Source organism: Notamacropus eugenii, chromosome 3 (genome assembly GCF_028372415.1).
Source record: "Notamacropus eugenii isolate mMacEug1 chromosome 3, mMacEug1.pri_v2, whole genome shotgun sequence".
In the NCBI taxonomy this organism is placed as follows: domain Eukaryota; kingdom Metazoa; phylum Chordata; class Mammalia; order Diprotodontia; family Macropodidae; genus Notamacropus; species Notamacropus eugenii.
The window spans coordinates 147,994,539-148,019,093 of NC_092874.1; the positions used below are offsets into that span (position 1 = coordinate 147,994,539).

General features: G+C 32.9%; 2 protein-coding genes and 1 long non-coding RNA gene across 6 annotated transcripts in view; 1 reads left to right on the forward strand and 2 right to left on the reverse strand.

Annotated features, from left to right (window-relative positions):
* The window catches only part of COG5 (component of oligomeric golgi complex 5), a 385,795-nt gene that overhangs the window by 115,252 nt on the left and 245,988 nt on the right, over positions 1 to 24,555 (forward strand). The gene's annotated exons all lie outside the window — the stretch shown is intronic.
* On the reverse strand, positions 1,606 to 3,097 carry GPR22 (G protein-coupled receptor 22). Its single transcript, XM_072653063.1, has one exon. The coding sequence runs from the start codon at positions 2,986 to 2,988 to the stop codon at positions 1,687 to 1,689; it is 1,302 nt and encodes a 433-aa protein (XP_072509164.1). The 5' UTR covers positions 2,989 to 3,097; the 3' UTR covers positions 1,606 to 1,686.
* On the reverse strand, positions 5,522 to 7,108 carry LOC140533406 (uncharacterized). The gene is made up of 2 exons (XR_011976908.1): positions 6,715 to 7,108; positions 5,522 to 5,773 (listed from the first exon to the last, which is right to left on the reverse strand). It is a non-coding gene; the product is annotated as an uncharacterized lncRNA (long non-coding RNA).

Sequence of the window (24,555 nt, forward strand, 5' to 3'; positions counted from 1 at the left end):
ACTTGTATTTTATTCAGCTCAATTAGAAGAAAGTACAAAACAAGGAAATGAAAAAAATTGTTATGCTGATTAAATCAGATGTTTGTATGTTGAGGTAATAAGTCCTAGTGGAAAGTGAACTAACTGGTTTTGTTGTCAGAAGACTTATGTTTGATTATAGGCTTGCTCAATGCAAGGCCCTTCCCAGGTCAGTTCCTAGGATTTCTAATTAAATAACTTCTCTGAGCCTTAATATCCTTTTCGAGAAAATGGGGATAATATGATTTGAAGGAACTCTCAAGAATTGGTAAGAGGAAAGTGCCTTTTAAAAACTTGTTTTGTCAACAATTTTTAGCATTTATTACGTTGTTGTTATAGCATACAGATAAGTGGAAAATAATTCAAGACAGCTTTATTTTTTATAAGCACCTTTTCTCCCCAGGAGATAAAAACTACATAATAGTAATAATCATTTGACATAGTTTGCTCAGTCTGAATGACCATTGCTTATTCGGGATGAGTAGATCATGGATCATTTGCAAGCCTTAGAATCATTATTTCAATCAATAATTTCATAGTTTCCTAGTATCCATTGAAGGCAAGAAAGAGGAGCTTCAAAATTTTGTGTCTGAATGAGATACAGAAGGAAAAATGGTGATGGGTGTGTTATGATGATAATGATAAACAAGGTACAAATAAAACTTGCATTTTGTCTACTGTGAGGCTGGAGTCCTGTCACAAAAATCACATTAGATATTGGAGGCAGCTCTGAAGTTTATTATAAAAATTAAAAAGAGTAGGATTTGCTGGTGGTATCTTATGTTCTTCACACGTAAAAAATCCATTTACATTCCTCCCTCTTATACTTAATTCCAATAATTTAAAAATGTAATTTACTTTTTAAAAGAAAAACCTAAAGGTATTTTTTATTTATTTTTTTACTTTCTTGAAAACTACATATTGTAGGCTTATTGCTACCTTCGTCATATAAAAATCATTGCTTTAGATTTTTTCATTATATAATGTGATATTTTATTAATATACCTGAGTTTGCAATTTTCTTTTTAATCCTTTGCCTATTCAGGTTTTCAGTCTTGAAAACTGAGAAAAGGAGTTGCTAATATTTTTCCTATACGTAATTATAAATAGAAGAAAGAATATATGAGGTTAACTTTTAGCTATGTTACTTATTGTAAATATGGGCTATCATGAGACAATGATTGGCTTAAGAAACTGAATTATTTCTAATTAATTTGAATTATAATTTGAGGTTTTAAATTAAAATGATATTCAGGTTAAACATTAACTTAAGTGTATCTAGGGTAAATGGCTCAGAAAACTGAATTAAAAAAATAAAGCATACAGGTTTTGATTGAATTTTAAAAGTGTATTCTGCTTTAAGGCTATTCATTTATTTTAATTTTTTAGAAAATATGACTTACACGAATATTTTCTAGTGGACAGAATAATGACAAAATATACACAATGATGTTACTTTAACAAACTGCCATGCAACATATACATTAAATAATGAAGAAGTTGAATATATAAGACCTAATCTATTTACCATTTAATATTGAAATTTTACAGGATAACCAATACTTTAAAAATTTCCTCCTTATTTGGCAGTCATGTTTTTTACAGTTAAAAAAACAAAACAAAACAAAATTCCTGGGAATGGGGATTTGGTGAAAACTTGTTTTTTGCTTAGTCTGTAACAACCTGTGGTACTAAACATTTCTCTCTTACTTCACTGTCTTCAAAAGTAATTGTTTTATTCCTTTTAGGATCTATCCAAGAATTGTGTATTACAGCATTATTAGGCATAGGATCTGCTTCTACAATTGAGACAACTCGCTTTTTCATTTTACTTTTCAAGACTTTTTGAAATTTTTGTCTAGTAAATGCATATAGTAGAGGGTGAAATATGGTAGTTCCATAGGCCATAACTAGAAAACACAATCTTAATTTTACCAGAAGGTCACTTGGGCCCAAACATAAAATGGTAGTGTTTAAAACAGAAATTGGTGTCCAGCAGAGAAGAAACGTTGAAATAATCAACAGAGACATTCTGAAGACTCTCTTTTGCCTCTCCCGTCGTTCTCGGTGTCTCTTCACGGCTCGCCGGAGAGCAATTATGACAGAAACAGAAGTTCTTACACCAAAAACTACATTTCTCCCACCACTGCTTTGGGATACATCAGTAGTCTCATGCTGTGTGGTCAGAGAAATGGTCTTTTTCTTTCTTGCTTTCTTCTTTTGCCCTGTTGAAAATCTTGTGCCTATTCGAATGTTTAGGGCTTGAAGTATTTTGGTATAGGTAATTAGCATTACTATAACAGTGAAAAAGAAGATTGGAATCTGTACTAGCAAGTGGTAGTACATCCCCAGCTCAGTGTGGTATTCATTTCTACTGACACAGAGAAGCGTCTTGTTTTTCCATCTGCTTTCACTTTGAAGACTGAAAAAATTGACCTCAATAAAGGGAATTAGGAAAGAGAAAAATGAGACAATCCAGATGGATGTCATTAACATGACAGCTCTTCCCATCGTCAAAATTCGGTTTGCAGGTTTTACAGAGATATCATATCGGTCCAAAGTGATTGCAAAAACATTGATTGCAGTTGAGACACTTGCAAAGGATACACAAGCCTCATGGAAGCAACAGATGAGAGCAGTATTACTCTCCAGTGAAAGTAGAAGAATAACTATAGTTAGAGGAATACATCCTACACAAATAATTACATCAAGTACATGAAGATTCATTGTAATAATGTTACTGACAGAGTTGATTAAGTTGGATTTCATGCAGTAAAGTACCAATACTGTGAGGTTGCTGCCAAGTCCCAATACAATTTCTAACATGAGAAATCCAGTGAGAGATACTTGAAAGCTTAATGGATATGATGATGATGGGTACATATTGGTGTTGATGTCATCAATGTCATCTCGGACTGTAATGTTAGATTCAGACTGCATGTTGATTTCCAGAATGGGAGAGAAACACATTCTTTTGGAGCAGTTGTTTTTTTTCCTAGAAAGTGAAATAAAATAAACTGTTTGATTTCCATACTTGTAATCACTTGAATAGATACCTAATGTGTCTGCTCAACTCTTCCTGTCAAAAATATCTACAGTCTTGTATGTATTTCTGGATTTGATGCTGAGCAAATTTATAAAGAAGAAACTTTGTCAGTCTTAGTTAACTAAGTTCACTTTGTTGTAAAAGGACATTTAGAATGTATATATACATGTGTGTATGCACACACGTACCTGTATATTTATTCTTGAAGAATTATTAATCTAAGACTTTCCTTTATGTATTGTAAAACATTTTAAATATTTAAAACATCTTTTGTCTTTGTAAAGATAACTTTTCACTTTCATTTATACAAAAAGAAAGGATAAAATGCTTTTAAAATCCATTGACATATATACTACTTTTAAAAATTCAATAAAAATTTCTGAATTGTTAAAAAATGTACTTATTGCATATTCAGTATTGATGTATAAATAGTATAAATGTAGATCTCCCTTTAAGATGTTTTCTTATATAAAGATTTCAGATTAAAAGTACAGTTTTTAGTGTTATATATTAGGATGCTAGTATTCTTTTAAATACTATTTCCCTATTCTTGATTTGAAAAATTTACATTGCATAGCCAATAGTATGTTATGGTTACATAAGATTTCCCCCATGATACCCAAAATTTTAAGTATTGTGATTAGAATAAAAACATTTCATATTGGTCACTGAACTTTGTATTATACAAATTTGTGAAAAGATTTAAAAAAGATGTGAAAGGAAGTCTCCTTGATGTGTACCAAGACAGTGAAACTTTAATAAGATGGCACTCAACTTTCATATGGAAAGGTTATTTCATGACTGCACCCTTTTGTGGAGCCTGAGAGTTGAAATTTAACAGTTCAATAATAAATTTGAATTTTCAAAGTATGTAGCTATTGGCTTTATTTAAATCTAGGATTTAAAGTGAAAAATGAGACTCTGGAGAAATCCCAGAAATGTGTATTTTGGAGAGTTTTTAAAGTTGTACTTCCAAAGTTATTAGAAATGAATGATTTTGAAGGTAATTAGAACATGTCATCTATTGCTATTGGTATAGATTCATATTTAGTACCTAAGTCGTTGATCCATTTGCAGGTGAAATATGCATCTTTCAGCATGTTTGAATGTCATGTATATAATATTTTATATTTCTGAAAGAAAGCCAATCAACCATCATTTCACATATTTGAAATATAAAATGCCAGCTAAAGTGATCATAGTCTTAGGTATGAAGTAGGAAATATCAACTTCAAAACTGAACTTAATCCCTTCATATTTTGCAAGTTTTGCAAAGCTTATATATCATTTTAGCATATAGATCCCTTTATATTGTTAGCTTAAAAAATGATTTCAGAAGCTGTTTTGAATGATTATAAGACTGAATTCTCTTGAACACAGTTTAAACCAGAATATTACTAAAGGCGTTATTTGTTCAAGTAAGGCATGGTCAGAACTCAAACTGAAATCCTGTGAAAATGGAAAATTTTAAATGTGCCAAATGTTTTGAGCTGACAAATTAAACATCAGGTCTTTGTCACATCAGTTAAATTTATGATTAAATAAAAGCAAAAAATGTCACGTTAGAAGCATAATTAGAAAAATACATCTTCATGTCAGGGTTCTGTTCTCTTGTAAATGTTAAACAGTGCTTGGGTGCATGCATCTTTTGACCTACCTGTTTTCTGTTGCCTCAGGGGTCTTTCAGCTCATTATGGCAGTTTGTCAAAAATTGATACATGATGTTATTGACAGATTTTTGACATGCATTTTCACCTGGCAACAGTGAAGTAGCAGTGTTCTATTTCCTGCCTTGTAAAATATTTCATTTATTTTTGTTCCAACACTTCAGCAGCAAGATTTATGTTTAAAAATGAAATTTTATTGGCTGACAGATTTCTAAGGACCAGTACACATTATTTGTGTTTCTTTTGCTTTTTAAAGCCACTACTAATAAAACAAGAACTTATTAAGTGATATTAATTATATTGCCCTTTTCAGGACAATGTGGCTGTGTATTTTTATTTTCTGGGGTAAGTGAAAATAAAAATAGAGGCATCATATTTCTGGCTTCAGAAATGTATTTAGACATCCTTTTGTTACAACTGGACATTTGTTTCTATAGTTCTCTGGTTCATTAGTTGGACTAATGTCTTGATCACATAAATTTCTTTACATTATAAAATCCAGTTCATGAGCTTTTGATAAAGACCATCTGCTATTTAATTTGGTTTATTTTCATTAAAGAAGGAGACATAACAGATCATGAAATTCAGAGAAAAAATATCCATTAGTCATCGTGACAATTGATATGAATAACTTAATTTGTAGTGCAGAAAACCTGATATAGCTTCATTTAGCTTGCTGGTGAAGTATGCACATTCTCCTTTTGAAAATTCATTTTTCATTGTTTCTTCACGAATCAGTTGTTTCCACAATTTTGATATTTAAAGTAGAAAATCCTTTTAAAAATGCTCACCATTTTGTTTTCAGCCATATACCATTGCATTCTTCTTCTGAAAATATCCAATGTCTTCTTTTCAGAGTACTGATTTGTTATGCATGCAAGCAGTCATACAGACTTATTCCATGTTTTTGCTTTAACTCCTTTATGTCTTTAGAAATACACATTGTATCTTGTAGCTTGTGATTCAGACAGCTAGAAAGATGTTCAGTCATTTGCATTCTTCATAATATCAGTAGCAAAAAGAGAATTAGATGCTTTATGTCCTTGGAAGAAAAAGAAAAACAGATTAAGATAAAAGATGTCTATTAATTTTAAATTAATAATTAAAAAGTTACTGTAGTACTATTTATGTAAAATCTATTTATACATTAACTCTATTATTAGACCTACACCCATACATATAAAATATAAGGAGCATCCTTTTACTCTGCAAAATTGTATTTACTGCCTAGTCAATGTTAGTGTTAACATTGCCAGTGAAAGAAAAAGAGAAAAGCTGATTGCTTCTTAACAACTGTTTTCTATTTCCACATTCAAAACTAGCTTATATTTTCAGATCTTTGGAGTAAGTTGACACTATACACACTATGATATCTTCTCTTTGTGATAAATTTGACAAAGCATCAGCTACCTTAGAAGCAATACAGCTTGTTTAATAACTGTTTGGACATTGCTTGAAATTTGTTTCCCAAACCAATCTCATATCAGTATTCTACAGGTAAAATTTTCATTGGTGTTTGGTTTAAATAGTTGAAATAGATAAGCTAATGCAGAGAGATGAGTGCACATATAATATTTGTTCTACGAACAAATCCATTATTATGCTTGTGCTGATGTTATTAAGTACAGTAAACCTATTATTTCTTAAAATAATTTCCTCGTACATCAATATGGGTACATTTTTTTGAAAAAAATTTATTTTGACATTAAAGATAGTTAGCTAGTTTAGAGTGACTTAAAAGCAAGTTTTCATAGTGAATTAACAGAAAATGTTCTTAATACTCAATTAATTTATTTTAAAAGAATTACATGTTTAAAAAACAATGCTTTTTAAAATAAAAAATATTAATACATGCTTATCAACAAACAGAATTAAACGCAAAAATTCTTAAAATTTGGGCTAAACCATCCTTTTTTTCTAAAACAATTTTACTAAGCACAGATTATGCTATTTCCAGAGCAATTAATAAGGAACATATCTTACCTCTGCTTAAAGCTTGGCTGTATTCTTGATATCGTTGAAGCATTTCCAGTTTTGACTGATTCATTTGATTCACTTGTTAGCAGAGTACTGAGGGAAGAGGGTCATAAACATCTCCTCAAAAAATGACCTTAATGAAAATATGTTCTTGCACTGTGCCATTGTTTCAGCACTCCTGCTAATGTATGGAACATGTAGGGCTGCTCAGAGGCTGCTGCAGTCTCTCACTCTTCCGACTGTGAAATCAATAAGCATCTGAAAATACATAATGAAAGTAATTTAACATACTGAAGGCTTCTTGTCTCCAGAGGCGACATTTAGATCGAGCCTTTCTAAAGAAGAACAGCAGTGCTTCTCAGAGGAAAGCCTGTTCTGGGCAGCGTTTGCAGAATGCCAGCCTACCTTGTCGCTTCTCCTCACTGCAGAGAGATGCAGTGCATTCACTAATTTTGATTGGTCAGTTGTGTTGGGCTTAAACTGTGCTACATATGTATAGCAGTGATTTCCCTCCCACCCCCCCGCCCCCCCGCTACTGTTTTATATATGGATGCTTTTTCAAAAGGCTAAATTTATAAATGTATTGAATGTGATTCTTGAATAGATTATGCACTCATTAGTCTTTATCTTTAAAATAATTTGCTCTATTTTGGTTTGTTCTTCAGTATTGCCAGCATGGAAGAAAGTGCAGTGATGGAGAGAATTACACAGTATAAAGTATATAGTCTTTTTAGAGCCTTTGATAATTATATTTAAGAATATCTTGGTGCTATGTAATCTTTTTGTTGAAATTCTTTGTACTGTAACTAAAAAAGGAACTACTTCATCTTTACTATGAACCAAACTGAATTTTAACCAGTATGTTTGTATGCAAGTCTTTATTCTTAGTGTGTTCCAAATGACTCGAAACAAAACAACATATTTAAAATAATTACAGATACCTTTATTTGTTCAACAAATATTGGAGTCCCTACTATGTGCAAGGTATGGTGATAAGCACTGAATGCAGCAGAATATTAATCACCATATGATCAGAATATTATTTTCTTATTAACAGGTAGATTTTTGAATTTATATATAGAGTAATATGTTTCTAAAATTGATTTTCTTGCTTGTTCATCCTCATTACGTACACAAGTAATCAGGTTAATAGTATGCTTTAGAAAAATTCTATAAAATTTTATTATATTAGGGAATACTAATTTGCACCTTTTGTGATACTTTTACTTTGTACTTATTGGCCATTTGCTAATGTAATTTCTTTTTAATAGTTAATGCTGTCTCTGGCATTCATGTTTGTATGTTTTCTCTGAGAAAGCAATTCAGGAAACTTTTGCTAAGTGCCATTCATTAGAATGTGCAAGCATTAGTGACACTAAAGATATAAAATAACTTAGTTTCATGTTTTCATAAATTAGAGAAACATAAAAATTAACCACTTTAGGAAATAAAATTATGTACCCAAGAGAGAAAATTTGATACTATCGATAGAAAAAATTTCAAGCTTTAACTTGAAACATAGTACTGTAATTTTAGAGCTGGAAGGGGCTTTGATGATTTCTAGTCCATAGAATACCTCTCAATGTTCATTAATTTAGTGTCTTCAGATTCTCAGAAAAAAACTCTCAGAATTTAGTATTATATATAACTTTTATATTTTCTTTTATAAAATGCTATACAATTTTATAAAATATTAGATATACTTAAAATTATTATAACTTTTACTATTACTTATTTCAGACCACTCAAAAGCATTATTTTGCTATTAATGCAAGCTGATTTCAGTTTCTGATTTGCTAATAAGGATATTCCATTAAATATCAAAGCAAATGACATATAATTTTGACATAATCTAACAGTTTATCTTATCCTCTCCTTATAACTTGCTAGGGTTCCACACTGAGGATTGCATATTGGTAAGAGTTCTATATAGAACTTGGAAGATACTTTATGAAAAATCTTCTTGTATATTTCTAAAAATTTCTTCACAACCTGGGATGTCAAAATTTAATTGTGCTAAAAATGAAAAAAATTACTGCATGTATTTAGAAAGTTTGAATTTTGCTGGCCTACTAGCCATATTGAAAGACTGATGTGATACATGTTTTTAATACAAAACAGACTCTAAAGAAGGATTATTAGCATAATTTGGTAGCTTGGTTGAATAAGGATTACGTTATGATAGCTTTATTTTACATGATTTTTTTCTGGCTAAAAAGGAGAGTTCCATTTATTTTTAGGAAGACAATCTCAACATATCCTGTAGCATCAAATTTATCAAATATATAGATCATTGGATTCAGATCCAGGTTTTATTTATTCTTGCCTGTAGGTTCTCCCTTTTTCAGTCCATTATTCACAAAGCTGACAAAACAATACTCCTAATGTCCCTGTTCCTTACAGGATAAAATACAAACTTCTTAGTCTAGAATTTTCCGGTTTTATTTACCATCACTTTTATTCACATTATTTATATTCCTGCCAAACTAAGACTACTGGGTGTTCCCTAACCTATCATCTTCAAACTCTTTTCATTTAGAAAGGCCCTTTCCCATGCATGGCGTTTATTTCTTCCTCACTTTTAATTTTTAAAAACATTCTTGTTCTTTAAGGCTCAGCTTAGGGTGACACCTCCTCCATGAAGCCTTCCCCAATTTCCCCAGGTGAGAGTGTTTATGTTCTCTTTAAATTTTCTTCTAGCATTTTGCCTGTGGCTTTCCTTTACAAAAAGCAATTATTTCTTATCACAATTTACCTCATACTAATCTATGTTCATGTCACATTCCAGAGAGCAGACATGGGAGCAGGGACAGGATTGTTTTGTATCTTTGTAAGCCTATCTGCCAGCACAATGCTTTCCATTTAAGTATTTGATAATTTTTAAAAATTAAGTTAATGGAAAATAAATTACTAATGAAAAATTTAGCACATTAGTTTAAAATGACAAAGAAATCAAGTTACCATAGAAACTCAGATACTCACTTTGTGTACTTAATAATTTTAATATAATAGTAGAGCATTAAAATTGAAAAATATTCCAGATGGCAATGGTAGTGGAAAACCCTTTGGCCCTGAAGTCTGAAGAATTGTGTTCAGATCTTACCTATTTTTATTTCTAGCAGTTGGGCTTACTAAAATGAAAAATGACAATGTTTTTCTTCTGACTTATGCTGGAGGGAGGTAAATGAAATGACATGTGTACAGATAAACTTCAGCATATGCTATGAGAGATAGAAGGTTTAGATAATCATATTCTTTGCCCTCATGATCTTATAGTTTAGTAGGAAGGTAATACATATAATGCTTACCTATACTTATTTCAAAGACTCATTGATTTTATCAGTGAGTATGTCTTTCAGTTATTCATATCAAAATCCCTCCATGCTTTAACAGTTGATATCATAGTCAAAAACTTCATCTGGCACGTAACCTTTTGATGATGAGCCTATGAATGTAGCTATGCAGAACTTAAGACAGCAGATACACAGTCCCTCACCAGACCTCTCATAGAAAAGTTTCTCAGCTTTGTGGGTTCTGTCAGGGCTTATGGTCTGCTGGCATAGCCTTTGAAAACCCAGGGTTCATACTTCAGTGGTGGATTCGAGACAGTGCAGCAATACAGTAAATGTTATGTATCCTCTGCCTTCAGAAGTACCATATTAGGCAGAGGAAGAGAGACATAGTTATGTAGGGAGCATATGGTATGGTAAGTGATCAGACATTTAAGGCAGATAGCTATGATCAACAGTATGAACTAAGACTCTTACTAGATGTGTGACCCTGGGAAAGGTACTAAACTCTCGATTAGGCAGGCAACTTTCTAGGACTCTAAGCTGAATAACAATTTAAGGTCTGTATTCATAGAGCAAGTGTCTTCTGTGAGTGCTTTAGACTCAGGAAATCTCAGGGTTAGGTAAAAAACAAAACAAAACATTAGAGAGTTAGAAAATAAAATGCTGGTGACATATGAGGTGAAAGGTAATTACTGGCTGGGGGACATCAGAAAAGACTTCCAGTAGTAGTTGACTTTTTGAGTGGGCCTTAATGGGTAGGTAGGAGGTGAAGGTAGAAAGGAGAGCATTACGTGTAGAGGGAATCACATGATCTAAGAATACATAATTTAAGTAACAACACATTATACGATAAGCACATTAGAAAAGTGTACCACAATATGTGAGGGGAAATAACAGTTGTGTGGTAAAGGAAAAGAAGTATTTTAACAGTCTGAGATATGGGAGACGTAGGTGTGGGTGATGGACTCTGCAGATGCAGAGAATGAATAAAGTTAGAGAATAGGAAATGTATAGTTGGGAAGTAATGTAGAATATATTAAGAAGAATAGAAGGAAAAGATGCTACAAAGGTAGTTTGAAACTAGATAGTAGGGTAGAATATTTAAATTTACCCAAATATTTTTATGGCATCTCCTTTTTAATAATTTATTAAGCATTTATTAAGCCTATTAATAACAATGCACAATGAATAGTACTGCACAAAGTGCTAGGAATAGGGGGATACAAGGATGAAATATTGCACAGTTCCTGCCCTCCAGGGGTTAATAGTTTAGTGGAAAAATAAAACTTTAAGATATAGAAATTATGATGATATAAGGTGGAATTTAGACAGGGCAAAGGAACGATTGAGACAGAATGCCACAAGAAATTCCAGGAAAGAGAGATCGCTTTTATTCACTTTTTCAAATTCAGTTTCATTTTCAGTTCCAAATTTTTTTCCTTCCCCTCCCTCACCAAGTCAGAAGGCAAGTCGAATAAAACTCATTACAAATATGTATATAGATATAAAACAAATGAGAAGAAATTATGCTTGAATCTGCCCTCTTTATTGCATCACTTCCTTTCTGGAAGTGAATAGCATGTTTCTTTATGAGTTCTTTGGAACTGTGCTTGCTTATTGTGTTGAGCATAGGTACTAAGAATTTCAGACTTGATTACCTTAACAACATTCTTGTTTCTGTGCAAATTATTCTTTTGATTCTGCTCACTTCACTTTGCATTATTTCATGTAAGTCTTCTCAGGTTTTCTGAAACCATCACTTTCCTCATTTCTTATAGCACAATAGTATTCCATCACAGTCATATCCTCTAACTTGATTAGCCATTCCCTGTTGATGCTCATCCCTTCAGTTCCTAATTTGCTGACACAAAAAAGCTCCCATAAATATTTTTGTACTATTGGTCCTTTTCCTCTTTCTTTGAATTCTTGGGGAATATAGTCCTACTAGTAGTATTACTGAGTCCAAGAGTATGCACAATTTAATAGTTATTAAATTGTACCTTGGAGTTTGTTTAGTTTGTTTTTCTCTAATTATTAGTGATTTAGAACATTTTATTCATGTAGCTATTGATAGTTTAGATTTTTTCCTCAGAAAACTGCTCATTCTTATCTTTTGAACATCTATCACTTGAGGAATGACTCTCTTTCTTGTAAATTGGACTCAGTTCCCTATATCTTAAAAATGAGACCTTGCTCAGAGAAACTTCCTGCAAAGATTTCCCCCCAGTTTCCTATTTTCCTTCCAATTTTAACTAAATTTGGTTTTATTTGTGCAAAGGTTTTAAATTTTTTTGTAATCAAGATTATCTGTTTTACCTCCGCTGAACCTTTTTATCTCTTGTTTGGTCATGAACTTTTCTCCTGTCCCTGGATCTGACACATAATTTCATCCATGCTCCACTAATTTCTTTATGATATCACCATTTAAGTATAAACTATGTATCCATTTTGAACTTATCTTTATATATAGTGTGAGATGTTAGTCTGTGCCTAGTTTCTGCCAGGATGCTTTGCATTTTTCCAACTGGGGTCTTTGTGTTTATCAAAAAGTAGTTTACTGTCCTCTTTTACTTCTATGTATTGGATTCCTAATCTGTTCCACTTACCAGTCTACTTATTACTCAGTGTCAAATTGTTTTGTTGCTTCCTTATTGCCTATATTTATTCCTTTGATATAGTTTCCTTGGTTTATTGTTATAGCTAGCATTTCATATGCAGTATTGAATACTGATGGTAATAAAGGACATCCTCACCCCTAATCTTATTGGAAAGGCTTCTACTTTATTTCTATTACAGATAATGCTTACTCTTAGTTTTAGATAGATACTACTTAATCATTTTAAGGAAATTTCTATTTCCATGTTTTTTAGTGTTTTTAAAAGGAATAGGTGCTATATCTGGTCATAAGCTTTTTCTACATCTATTGGAATTATCATGATTTTTGTCCTTTTTGTTGTAAACATGGTCAGTTATACTTATAGTTTTACCAATGTTGAACCAGCCCTGTTTTTCTGGTATAAATTGAGCCTGATCATAGTGAATGCTCTGACATTGATGTAATCTCCTTGGTAGTATTTTATTTAAAATTTGTGCATCAGTATTCATTAGGAAAATTGGTCTATAGTTTTCTTTTTCTGTTTTGTCTTTCCTTGGTTTAGTTGTCAAGACCGTATTTGTGTCAAAGAAGGAATTTGGTAGGATTCTTTGTTGTTTTTTCAAACAGTTTATGTATTATTAGAATTAATTGTTCTTTAAATATTTGGTAGGACTCACTTGTAAAGCTATCTAGTCCTGAGATTTTATTCTTAGGGAGTTAATTTATGACTCAATTTCTTTCTCCAAGATAGGATTGTTTAAGTGTTCTATTTCCTGTTCTGTCAATCTAGGCAAAACATTTTTGTAAATATTCGTTTCATTAAGATTTTCAGATTTATTGGCATATAGTTGGATAAAGTAGCTCCTAATAATTACTTTTATTTTATCTTCATTGGTCATGAATTCACCCTTTTCATTTTTTATACTGGTAATTTGGTTTTCTTCGTTTTTTAAATCAAATTAGTCAATGATTTATCTATTTTATCGAGCTTCCCCCCCCAAATGAATCAGTTCTTAGTTTTATTAATTCAGTGGGATTTTTCTCTTTCACTTTTGTTAATCTGTCCTTTAATTTTCATAGTTTCAACTTTGGTATTTAATTGGGGATTTTAAAATTTGTTGTTTTTCTAGTGTTTTTAATTCCCCAGTTCATTGATTTTCTATTTCGTTGATATAAATGTTTAGAGAGATAAAATTTCCTCTAAGTACTGTTTTGGTTGTATCCCACAGATTTTGCTGTATTGTCTCATTGTCATTATGAATTTGTTGTCATAGTGAAATTATTGTTTCTGTGATTTGTTCTTTGACCCGCTCCCTCTTTAGGATTAAGTTATTTGGTTTCCAATGAATTTATAAACTGTACTTCAAAGGCCCTTTATTGAATGTAATTTTTATTGCTTTCTAGTCTAAAAAAAGATGTATTTAATATTTCAGTTTTTCTGCATTTGTGAGGTTTTGTGTTTTTTTGTGAGGGCTTTATGTTCTTATACTTGGTTAATTTGTGTGAAGGTACCATGCACAGTTGAAAATAGGAATATTCCTTTCTATTCCTTCCTATCCTCTTGAGGTCTGTCAGGTCTGTCTTTTTTGAAATTTTATTCATCTTAACTTCTTTCTCATTTAATTTATAATTAGATTTCTTTAGGTCTGAGAGGAGTAAGTTGAGTTCTCCCACTATTATAATTTTGTATCTTGAACTTCCCTGTCACTATGGTCTCTTTTTATGGATGGACTCCTTTTTGGTTTGTGCATTCTTCCAGCCTATTTCTTGCCTTTAGACTTCTTGCTAGTGTTGGACTTTGCTCACTTCGGGGGAAGGAGGGGAGGAATATCTGGCCTGGGCTTCTGCTACTTTCATAACTCAGGCCTGAGGATCTGCAAGTTTTCAGTACTTTTAGGGTAGTGTAATCCATGGTATTTGGTTCACTGCCCTTCTAGCTTGTGTATAGTTGCATTTCAGTAGACTTTTGCTGGATCCAGTGCCCACTGGGAGGTTCTGCAGGTTCAGAGTGATAGTACTGATGGCTCTTTTGATTTTGGTCACCTACCCTGTTTTTTCTTCACTGCAGGCCTACGTGCTGAGAGAAAGGTGGAGACTTATAGAAGGGGAGGAAGGGAGGGAGCAAGGAGAGAGCTTCTAATGTAAAAACCCATGTAGTTGGTGTGTATATCTCTACCTTGGAGAAGGAAATGGGAAACCACTCCAATGTCCTTGCCAAGAAAACCTCAAATGGAGTCACAAAGAGTCAGACACAACTGAAAAACAACTCAACAACAGTATCTCTGCCTACATCTCTATCAGGAAATTAGGAGTTGATTATCAAAGATATATGATATTTGGATTTTAAGGGACATCTATAGCAGAAAAGACACTGTACTTGCAGTTTGGAGAAACTGGACTGAAATCATGACTTCAGCACTTAAGAACCAATCACTCAGATCACTTCTCTGAGCCTGAGTTCACCTATCTGCAGAATGTGGACTCAATTCCTTGTACTTATTTCATAGGGCTGTTGTGAGGAACAAATAAGATATGTAAAGTACCCTGTATACCTTCAAACATGATTTGTCAAGTTGTAATACTTATGAATGTAATCAAGAAATAATAAGATCATAGACCTAAACTGGAAGGGTTGTCAGAGGCTGTCTGTTCCAGCTTCCTTGCCATGCACTTTAGGGACCCACTGTATGTTACTGTGATGGGCCCAGCAGGGCTAGTCCTCCTCACAGTGACTCCTGCTACATTCTATCCAGATACATTTTTTTTTCTTTTATCTGGAGAGTCACAGTTTCAAAACTGGCTAGTGGTAGAGAGCACCTATGCACTGTCAGCTATCCATACAAAGAGGGATTCAGGTTAGCAGACTAGTACCAACTTACAATTGGTTACCAGCAGATTTGAGAAATTAATTACATTCAGTGAAGAGCAAAGGAAAATACATGAAGAACGTTTACCATAAATAGCTCCCAGATTCCAGGAGATTTAAAGAAGAAAGGTGTAGTTCTTTCCAAGGAGATTTTAGGCTGAAGATTTATCATTGATAAATATATAGATAGAATTTATTCATAGTAGGCAGTGGGGACATATAACATGGATGCCAAAGCCCAAATGCAAGTTGATTTTTTAGTGTTCTAGGAATACAAATTAGGGACATAACATTTGTCTTTATTCTTTCCTACCTATGGCACTTGCAGTTTCCAGTGCTAAGTGACTGCACCCAGACTCACTCTTAGCCCCTTCCCCAGGCCTGTCTATTCTTAAAATGTTATATACTCTCAATTTATGTCTCAGTCATTTAGTTTAGTCAATACTTCTATTTCTTTAGTGGGAATCTCAACTATGGAGAAAGGAAACTAATGAATGAAAGTATACAAAGTATAATTGGCCTAGCCCTCCCCAGGAGTTATATAAATAGGAACTTTAAAATGTAAGCTATTTTTTTTTAGTGTTGAGGGGTTAAAGTAGAGTTATTAGGTAGAATAAGTAAAAAAAGTAGGTAGGCAAAGTAGGGAGAGTTTGATGTGTCAGGTAGCTTTTCGTAGTACACCATAAAATTTCCACTGGTCTGTATTTATTAGGATTTTTTTTGTGCCTTACATTTATAAAGGCATACTGTATACTAATTTTTTAAAACTTTCACAAAAGTTTGAAAAATGAGTAAAGTCCCTGATATCCCCTATTCAGTTTTCTCCATATATCACAAAATCTCATATTTCAGATAGACCTCAGAAGCCTTCTAGTCCAACTATATCTGAAAAGGAATCCCTTCTACAACTTCCCCAACAAATAGTTGTCCTGTTTTTGCTTGTTGAACTTAAGTGAAATGGAACTCATTGCTTTCAAGGCAACGCATTCTTCCTTTGCATGATTTTTAGAAGGGACCAAGAACCAGTTAAAAAAAAAAAAATGGAATCTTTGTTGGGCAAGCACCAATAAGTGACAAGTCATTGGGTATATGCAATCCCTTTCCCTCTATAGCAAGAGCTAATTCTGTACAATCTTCTTACCCTAAGTATCAGGATTTTTCTAATATCTCTGTGCTATATCATGTATATTGTTGCTCCTTACTCTTTTATTTCAAGATCACTGAACAGCTGTCAACCAGGAGGATGCTGATTTATACATTCGCAAATTTATTCTTTTTTGATCAGAGACATATCATTCAGAGTTATTACATAAAGTCTGTAAGAACAATGGCATTACTTACCAAGAATGATTAGACTTTTGTGATCTATTCTAAATATAGAAAATTTGCTGTATTTGTCTTAGTTTGTCTATATTCATCAACAGTATTGGAAACTGCAAAACTGAAATTCAGTAGTGACTGATGGCTTGGTGAACATCAAATAGCATAAGATCACATCAGATTATTTTTCTAGCATTGTCTCCTTTATTTACTTCTTTCTTATTTATATTTTTATTGATCTGTATTTCATTAGTGGCATATTAAAGCCTTCACACTAATGGTTTATCCATTGTAATGATCACAACTCTATTTTCTTAAGTCAGCTGAAGAATATTAAATTGCATTTAACTTTAGCAATATTTCTTCTCTGTGACTTTTTAAAGGTCTTGCCTTTTCATTAATTTGCCTTCCATTTCTTAAGGGAATTATTTTTGTTCAAAGTTGAAATTCTTATCTGTTTTTCCTCTGTTATACTTTGCTATATTGTTTTATTAGTGAAAGTACAGTTAATCTTTATTTCACTGGCATTAATGCAGTTTCAGTTTTTGCACATGAACACTAAGCACATTCTAAATTTTTACTAACACCTCTAAATTTTTTCTGTAATTTTTATCATAATTTCTTAACTTTGCTAGATAAGAGTATATTACACACTCTCCTAGTATATAGTCCTAAACAAAGACCTACTATTTCTCCTTTTATTTCTATAGATTGTTGTGGGTTCAATTTCCCCATCCACCCCTTTTTCTTAGATAGTAGTGTTGTTTTGATATTATCCACGGACCTTTTTCAGCCATCCCTTATTATTTGTGGTCTTACAACACAATAAATGACTCTCACCTTCCTCATCCCATTAGTGGCAGCTATGTAGCAAATCTGAGGTCAAATACATCCTCACATACTTACTAGCTTTGTGACTCTGAGCAAGTCACTTAACCTCTCTTTGCCTTAGGTAACTGTAAAATGAGGATAATAACTACCTATTTTATAGAGTTATTTTGAGGATGAAATGAGATAATACTTATAAAGTGCTTAGCACAATGCCTGGCACATAATGGGCTCTAATTGCAAAATTTATGGACATTTCAAACACTGCATTGCTTCCCGGGTAATACCAATAGACCTGGAAGGAGTCCATATGGAGGATGTATGGAAGGATGTGAATAAGAGTTAGATGGAATGAGAAAATGTGGATGGATTATTGACTGCCCCATTGGAAGGATTCCCATATCAGTGTCACGACAAATACATATACATATGTTCTCTTAAATTTTTTCATCTGTAATATTTTTTTCACAATTTTGGAAATTTTTTGAGCATATTTCTTTGACTTTTCTTTTTCCTCCTCTGAGACTAATTTTTTTTGATACTTTGTAGTTATCACTCCTCTCCTCCCTTAGTTCTTCTTTTTGTGTTTTATTCTGGACTCCTGATGGTCATTACTCAAACCTGATTTTTTTCCATCCCTCACTAACCAATCTCTTCTCATCCTCTTTAATCCAAGTCTCTCAGTGTTCTGTTCTAAAACTATCCCTGCCCCTTCCATTATACTTGTTCCATAGTTAACATAGTTGCTTTCATCTTTAATATTTTCCTTTCTTGCTCTTTCCATATTCTGTCTGTCACTGAGATTTGGTTCTGATGACATTAGTCTCCCTGTCCACCATATCTAGCACTGGTTGTACTTTCCCTCATTGTTCTCTGACTCTCTCCATTTACAAGCTCATTTTCTATTACTGTTACTCAGTAATCTCCCCTCCTTTGAGGTTCACCCAATCCATAACTGCCACCGTATCCCTTATCAAAATTCTAATACCTGTTGTCTGCTGACTCTAGGATACTACTCTCCTTTCTTCCTCATTGAGTTTAATATGTGGCTCAGAATCTTTCTTTTCTCTCTAACCTTTTCCATCATACTAGGGAACTTCAGCATAGGTGCAGTAGAAGCTGGAACTGAGATTCTTCCCTGGTACTGGGGTCCAAGTCACAAAGTCACTGCTTGTTTCTGAGCTTTCTCTTGCTAAATACACAGCCTAGGCAAACTCAACTCACCCTGGAGTGTCACATCTAGACATATCCTTAAGGCGTTGTGACCCTAGCTTGTGACCAGGGAATATAGAAAATGGCAGAACTGGGTGGTGAATGATAGAAATGCCAGTTTGCAAGCTGTTCTTACTCCTTTCAAAATCTAAGGCTCCTCTGTGCTAGGTTTAGGACTCCTTTTTCTGGTGCCAGCTTCCCTTTGCCCTGGATTGCTCCCTGGATGTGTTCCTTGCATGCTCCTGCAGTGGTGTTTGTGGATCTTTCTTTCTATCTCCCTATGCTATTTTGGGCTGGGAAAATGACCACTGTATGTATGGTTGTATATTTAAATTTCTCAATCAAGATTCAGTCTCATGATTGTCCTAGATCCGTTTGGAGGAGTTGTGAGGAGTGGGGAGAGGGAAAACTCACCGTACTTCCTACCCTGCCATCTTCTGTGTATTTTATCTCACTCATTAAACTGTGAGTCATTTGCTTTTTTATCTCTGGTGCTTAGCACTGTGCCCAGGACATAGTAGGTGATTTATGATTGCTTATTGGTTAACTAGCTTTATGGTACAACTTTGTCTGTAGTTCTCACATAGCCAACTTGTTGGAAATTTCCCATCCTTAAATTTCTCAAAAAACTTCCTTTCTTCCTATTTTTTGTCCTTATTTTTAACTGTTACTTTATTTCTAGATTTCTCTTTATACATTTTGTTTCCGCTTTATTAGATTGCAGACTTCTTGTGGGTAGATATTTTTTTCTTTATCCCCAATATACAGCACCATTCCTTGAATATAAGTATTTAATAAATGTATTTTGAATAAGATTCCATCACAAACCAGAATTAACCTTGCTATGAGTATCTGTGGTATGAGGATACTAAAAATACCTTGAGGAAAGTCTGGCTACGAATTTTGTGTGCATGCCCTCCCCCATACTTCATAAGAAGTTGAAAATTGTCAGGGCTTCCTACTCCCTTCACTGATAGAAGGCAATATTGACAACCCCCTTTTTTTTTTTTTTACATTTTGTGCATCAATGCTCTCTCCAATAGTACAGATAATTGAATTGCAGTACGCACTGCCTACCTTTTATGAGTGCACAGATTTTAAGGAATGATAAAAAGTGTCAAGGTGAGTAGCAGGGTAACTTCTCAGAGCACCCAGATAATTTTTTAGATAGATCAAAAAGTGAGTTTTATTAAGGAACTCCAATATAAAATTTCAGTAAAAATCCATCTGTTCAGGAAAGTAGAATTTTACGTTTTTAGACAGAAATGGTAATGTTTTGAAGACTATATGAGCATTTTTTGAATACTGACTTGGAAAATTCTTCAGAGAATGTGGTTTAGAGGAGGTGCTGAAAATCAGGTAATAGAGATGTATATAAATATTATTAAATCATTTAAATTTTAAAAATCAAGGCTATTTTGAGGGTATTGAATATGAAATTTAGATTAAAAAATTATTAAGGGCTTCCTAACTATTTAGTGTTGCTAGGATTTATATATTGATGAAGTATGGAAGATACTTTCTGTGGCTTGAATTTGCTTAATTGTTAGTTAATTTGAAATCTAAGATTTTCACTTAACCAGAGTTTTAAATTTGAAATCCTGGACTGTACTCCCTAGAATTCACAGAAAGGAACCAAGTATACAATAAATAATAGTAATCCTTTATTCTAGAAATTTTCTGACCATATTTTAGGAGGATAAATTTGAAGAACAAGAGAGTTTCTACTAATAAATTAGGAAGCTTTTCAGCAAAGAAAGATAATTGAATATTTTGCATGATCCAGAGCTAAAATGATGAATTCAAGTCAATTTGAAAAATTAACTAATAAAAAACTATAATTTGATATGCATTTCACAGAACTACAAGATCATAGGTTTAGTACTGAAGACATTCATCTTTTTGCACTAAAATAAGTAAAGAAATAAGACTATTTCCTCTCTTATTTATTTAGAACATATAGTGGTATGGATAAAATAAATCTAGAGATCTAAATACTTTTATTATATCTAATAGGGAATATGGTATAATTTTTAAACTTTTCATTGGCTAGCCATTTTAAACAATTTGTAGTATCCTCTACAGTCTTTCCCATCACCACAGCAGCAGTTATTCCAAAACTGATCATCCTTCCTCAGTCCCCTCCTGGGAACTTCTCTTCACATTCTCAGCTGAGGACCTTGCCTCATATTTCATTGGAAAAATTGAGGCTGTTTACCGAGTTCCTTCTTTTCCTGTTGTTCTCATGTCACCTAACCCAGATGCTTTCTGCCACTGTCCCCTCCTTCTTCTTGCCAAGTCAATCCCCTCTCTGTGCACCCTTGATCCCATTCCATTCCATCTTCTCAATCAGATTTCCTCCACCATCACTCTTTATTAAAAAAAAAAATTACCAACATATACTACAAACATGCATTACAAACATATTAGTCAAGCAAAACAAATTTCCACATTAACCATACCCTCTCCTCCAAAAATGTCTCAGTTTGTACTGAATCTGTCATTTCTCTATCGAAAGATTGCTGTATTTCATTACTTTGTAGTTATGGTTGGTCAGTGTTGATCAGATTTCCTAATTGTTTTCCTGCTTCTGCTCACTTCATTGCATCAGTTTATACAAGTGCTTTCTCATTTCTTTGAAACTGTCCTCTTCATTATTTCTCATGGCACAGTAATATTCCATTACACACACACAAACACACACACAAACACTCACATATATCTATTATCTATATATAATGTCTGATTATGTGTGTGCACGCGCACACACACACACAATACACACACACACACCCCATAGCTTTTTCAGCCATTCCCCAGTTGATGGGCTCTCCCTCAGTGTCACAGTATTTGCTACCACAAAAAGTGTCGCTATAAATATTTTTGTTTGTAGGAATCCTTTTCCTAGTTCGTTGGGGGATAAATCTAGTAGTATTATCACTGAGTAAAAGGATATGCAAAGTTTAGTAGCTTTCTGATCATAGATCCAAATTACTTTCCAGATTGGCGGGCCCAATTCACAATTCTACCAATAGTGCATTAATGTTTCTGTTTTCCCACTGCCCCTCCATCTTTTGTCATTGTTCTTTTTTGTTGGCTTTGCCAACCTAATAGGTGCTAAGTGAAATCTCAGAGTTGTTTTAATTTTTCTATCTCCAATTATTAATGATTTAGATAATTTTTTCATATGACTCTTGACTTCTTGGGTGTAATATACTGATTATAAATTTTGACCATTTGTCATTTAGGGAATGGTATTTATTCTTATGAATTTTAAACAGTTTCCTACATTTCCTGCAAATAAGACATTTATCAGAAACTTGCTGCAAAGATTCCCAACCCTCCCCCCATTTACCTATTTCACTTCTAATTTGTCCAAAACCTTTTACATAATCAAAATTTTACATAATCAAATTTTACTTAATCAAAATTATCCTTTTTACTTTATGCAGTCCTCTTGATCTCTTTTTAGATCATGAACATTTCCCTTTTCCATAAATCTAACAGATAATTTCTTCCTTAATCCTCTAATTTTGTACATGATGTCACCTGGCTTGGTATACAGTATGAGATACTGGTCTATGCCTACCTTCTGTCAAGCTGCTTTCTAGTTTTCCTCATAATTTTATCTAATAAGGATTTGTCCCAATAGCTGGGATCTTTGGATTTATCAGACACCAGGCTACTCTTCTTATTTGTTTCTATATATTCTATGCCTTATCTGTTCTACTGGTCAACCTCCTTATTTCTTAATTAGCACCACATTCTTTTGAAAATTATGGCTTTAAAGTATAGTTTTGGTCTGGTACTGATAGACCCCCTTCTTATTCTAACACTTTTTTTTTTTAACTATTATTTCCCTTGATCTTTTGGTTCCCTAAATGAATTTTGTTATTTTTCCAGCACTGTAATCTTTTGGTATGGCACTGGATAATGAAATTAATTTGGGTAGTTCTGTTATTTTTATTATACTGGCAAAAGATATATAGCAAGGAAACAATGACCTGGGAAATGATATTCCAGGTTGAGAAAAAATAAGTTTATACTGTTTTTTTCCCTTTCTGAGTGACTTTTCCTCAACAAGCATTATATTTAGCTTTATAAAATAAAACAATAATTTTTTTTCTAAAATTGTCTAATATGTGAATCTGAATCCTTTTCAAAATCAGAACCCACCATGGTATATCTTGAATTCAGTGTTGGGTTTTTTCTTCTTTCTTTTTTTTCTAATATTCTTTTAGTTATCATTTTAGCTAAACACCTGCCCTAAATTGAGAATAAAGGTTTCACAGAAACAAATAATATCTATGTTTATAGTATTTTTATTTTCAGTAGTCATTAAATTGTGCTATGCCCCTTCCAGCTTTAAAATGTTATGATATTTCATCAGTGGTGAAGCAGTGAAATTCCCAGATTTGTTGCTGCCAAATATTTTTAATAGAGATTAATTTCACCAATAAATGTACATGGTTTTTAATTTCTTTTTCTTCTAGATTAGCTATTACTATTAAAACTGGAACTGAGTACAATATTTCAGAACTTTTTATTCTCATAAGTCCCTTTAGAGCCAATTTTTTTTTTTTTTTTGCCATGAAAAAAGTGCTTCCACAATGCCACTATAATTCTTTGATTCAGAGTTGAAAGTTTATAGCCAGGTGGTTCCTAGCAACTATAAATTTCCCCAGAGCAATTGGACTGAGGCAAACATTGCTTGATTACTTACTCTAGACATCTGTTACTTCAACCCAGCCATGTATAGGAGCAAGAGCATTTCTTTGTATAAATGCATGGCTGCTATATTACAAGTGTTTAAAGCTTAAGCTTAGTCATTGGTTGGCCTAGCCCATCAGATCACAAGTAGATATACATAAAACTGAAGATAGAACTGCAAAGTTCGTGTATGTGGAGGCAATATGGTAATATTACCTCATGTGTACTTATAGTGCTTTAAGGTGTACAAAACACTTTATTATATCCCCATTTGGTAATTTCTGATTATTGTTTTACTTTCCTCCTTGTTGGAGGTGAGTACACCTTTTTCATTTTTGATATTGGTCATTTGGTGTTCTTTTTTTTAAATCAAATTGACTAAAGGTTTATCAATTTTATTGTTTTTTTCATAAAACCAACTCTTAGTTTTATTTATTAGTTCAATAGTTTTCTTAATTTCAGTTTTATGAATCTCTCCTTTGGTTTTGAGTATTTATAATTTGGTATTTACTTGGGGATTTTCTGTTTGTTCTTTTTCTAGCTTTTTTAGCTGCCTGCCTAATTCATTGATCTCCTCTTTCTCTATTTTATTCAGGTAGGCATTCAATAATATAAAACTTCCCCTAAGAACTGTTTTTGTAGTATCCCATTGTCATTCGCTTGAATGAAGTTGTTGATTGTTTCTGTGATTTGTTGTTTAACCCACTCATTCTCTAGGATTAGATTATTTAGTTTCCAATTAACTTTTGGTCTATCTTTCCATGACCTTTCATTACCCTTAATTTTTATTGCATTAGGATCTGAGAAGGATGCATTAACTATCTCTGCCTTTCTGCACTGCATTGTGAAGTTTTTATGCCCTAGTACATGCTCATTTTTTGTATATGTGCCATGTACCACTGAGAAAAAGGTATATTCCTTTCTATCCCCATTCAGTTTTCTCTAGAGATCTGTCATATCTACCTTATCCAGAGTTTTATTCATGTCCTTAATTTCTTTCTTGTTTATTTTCAGGTTAGATT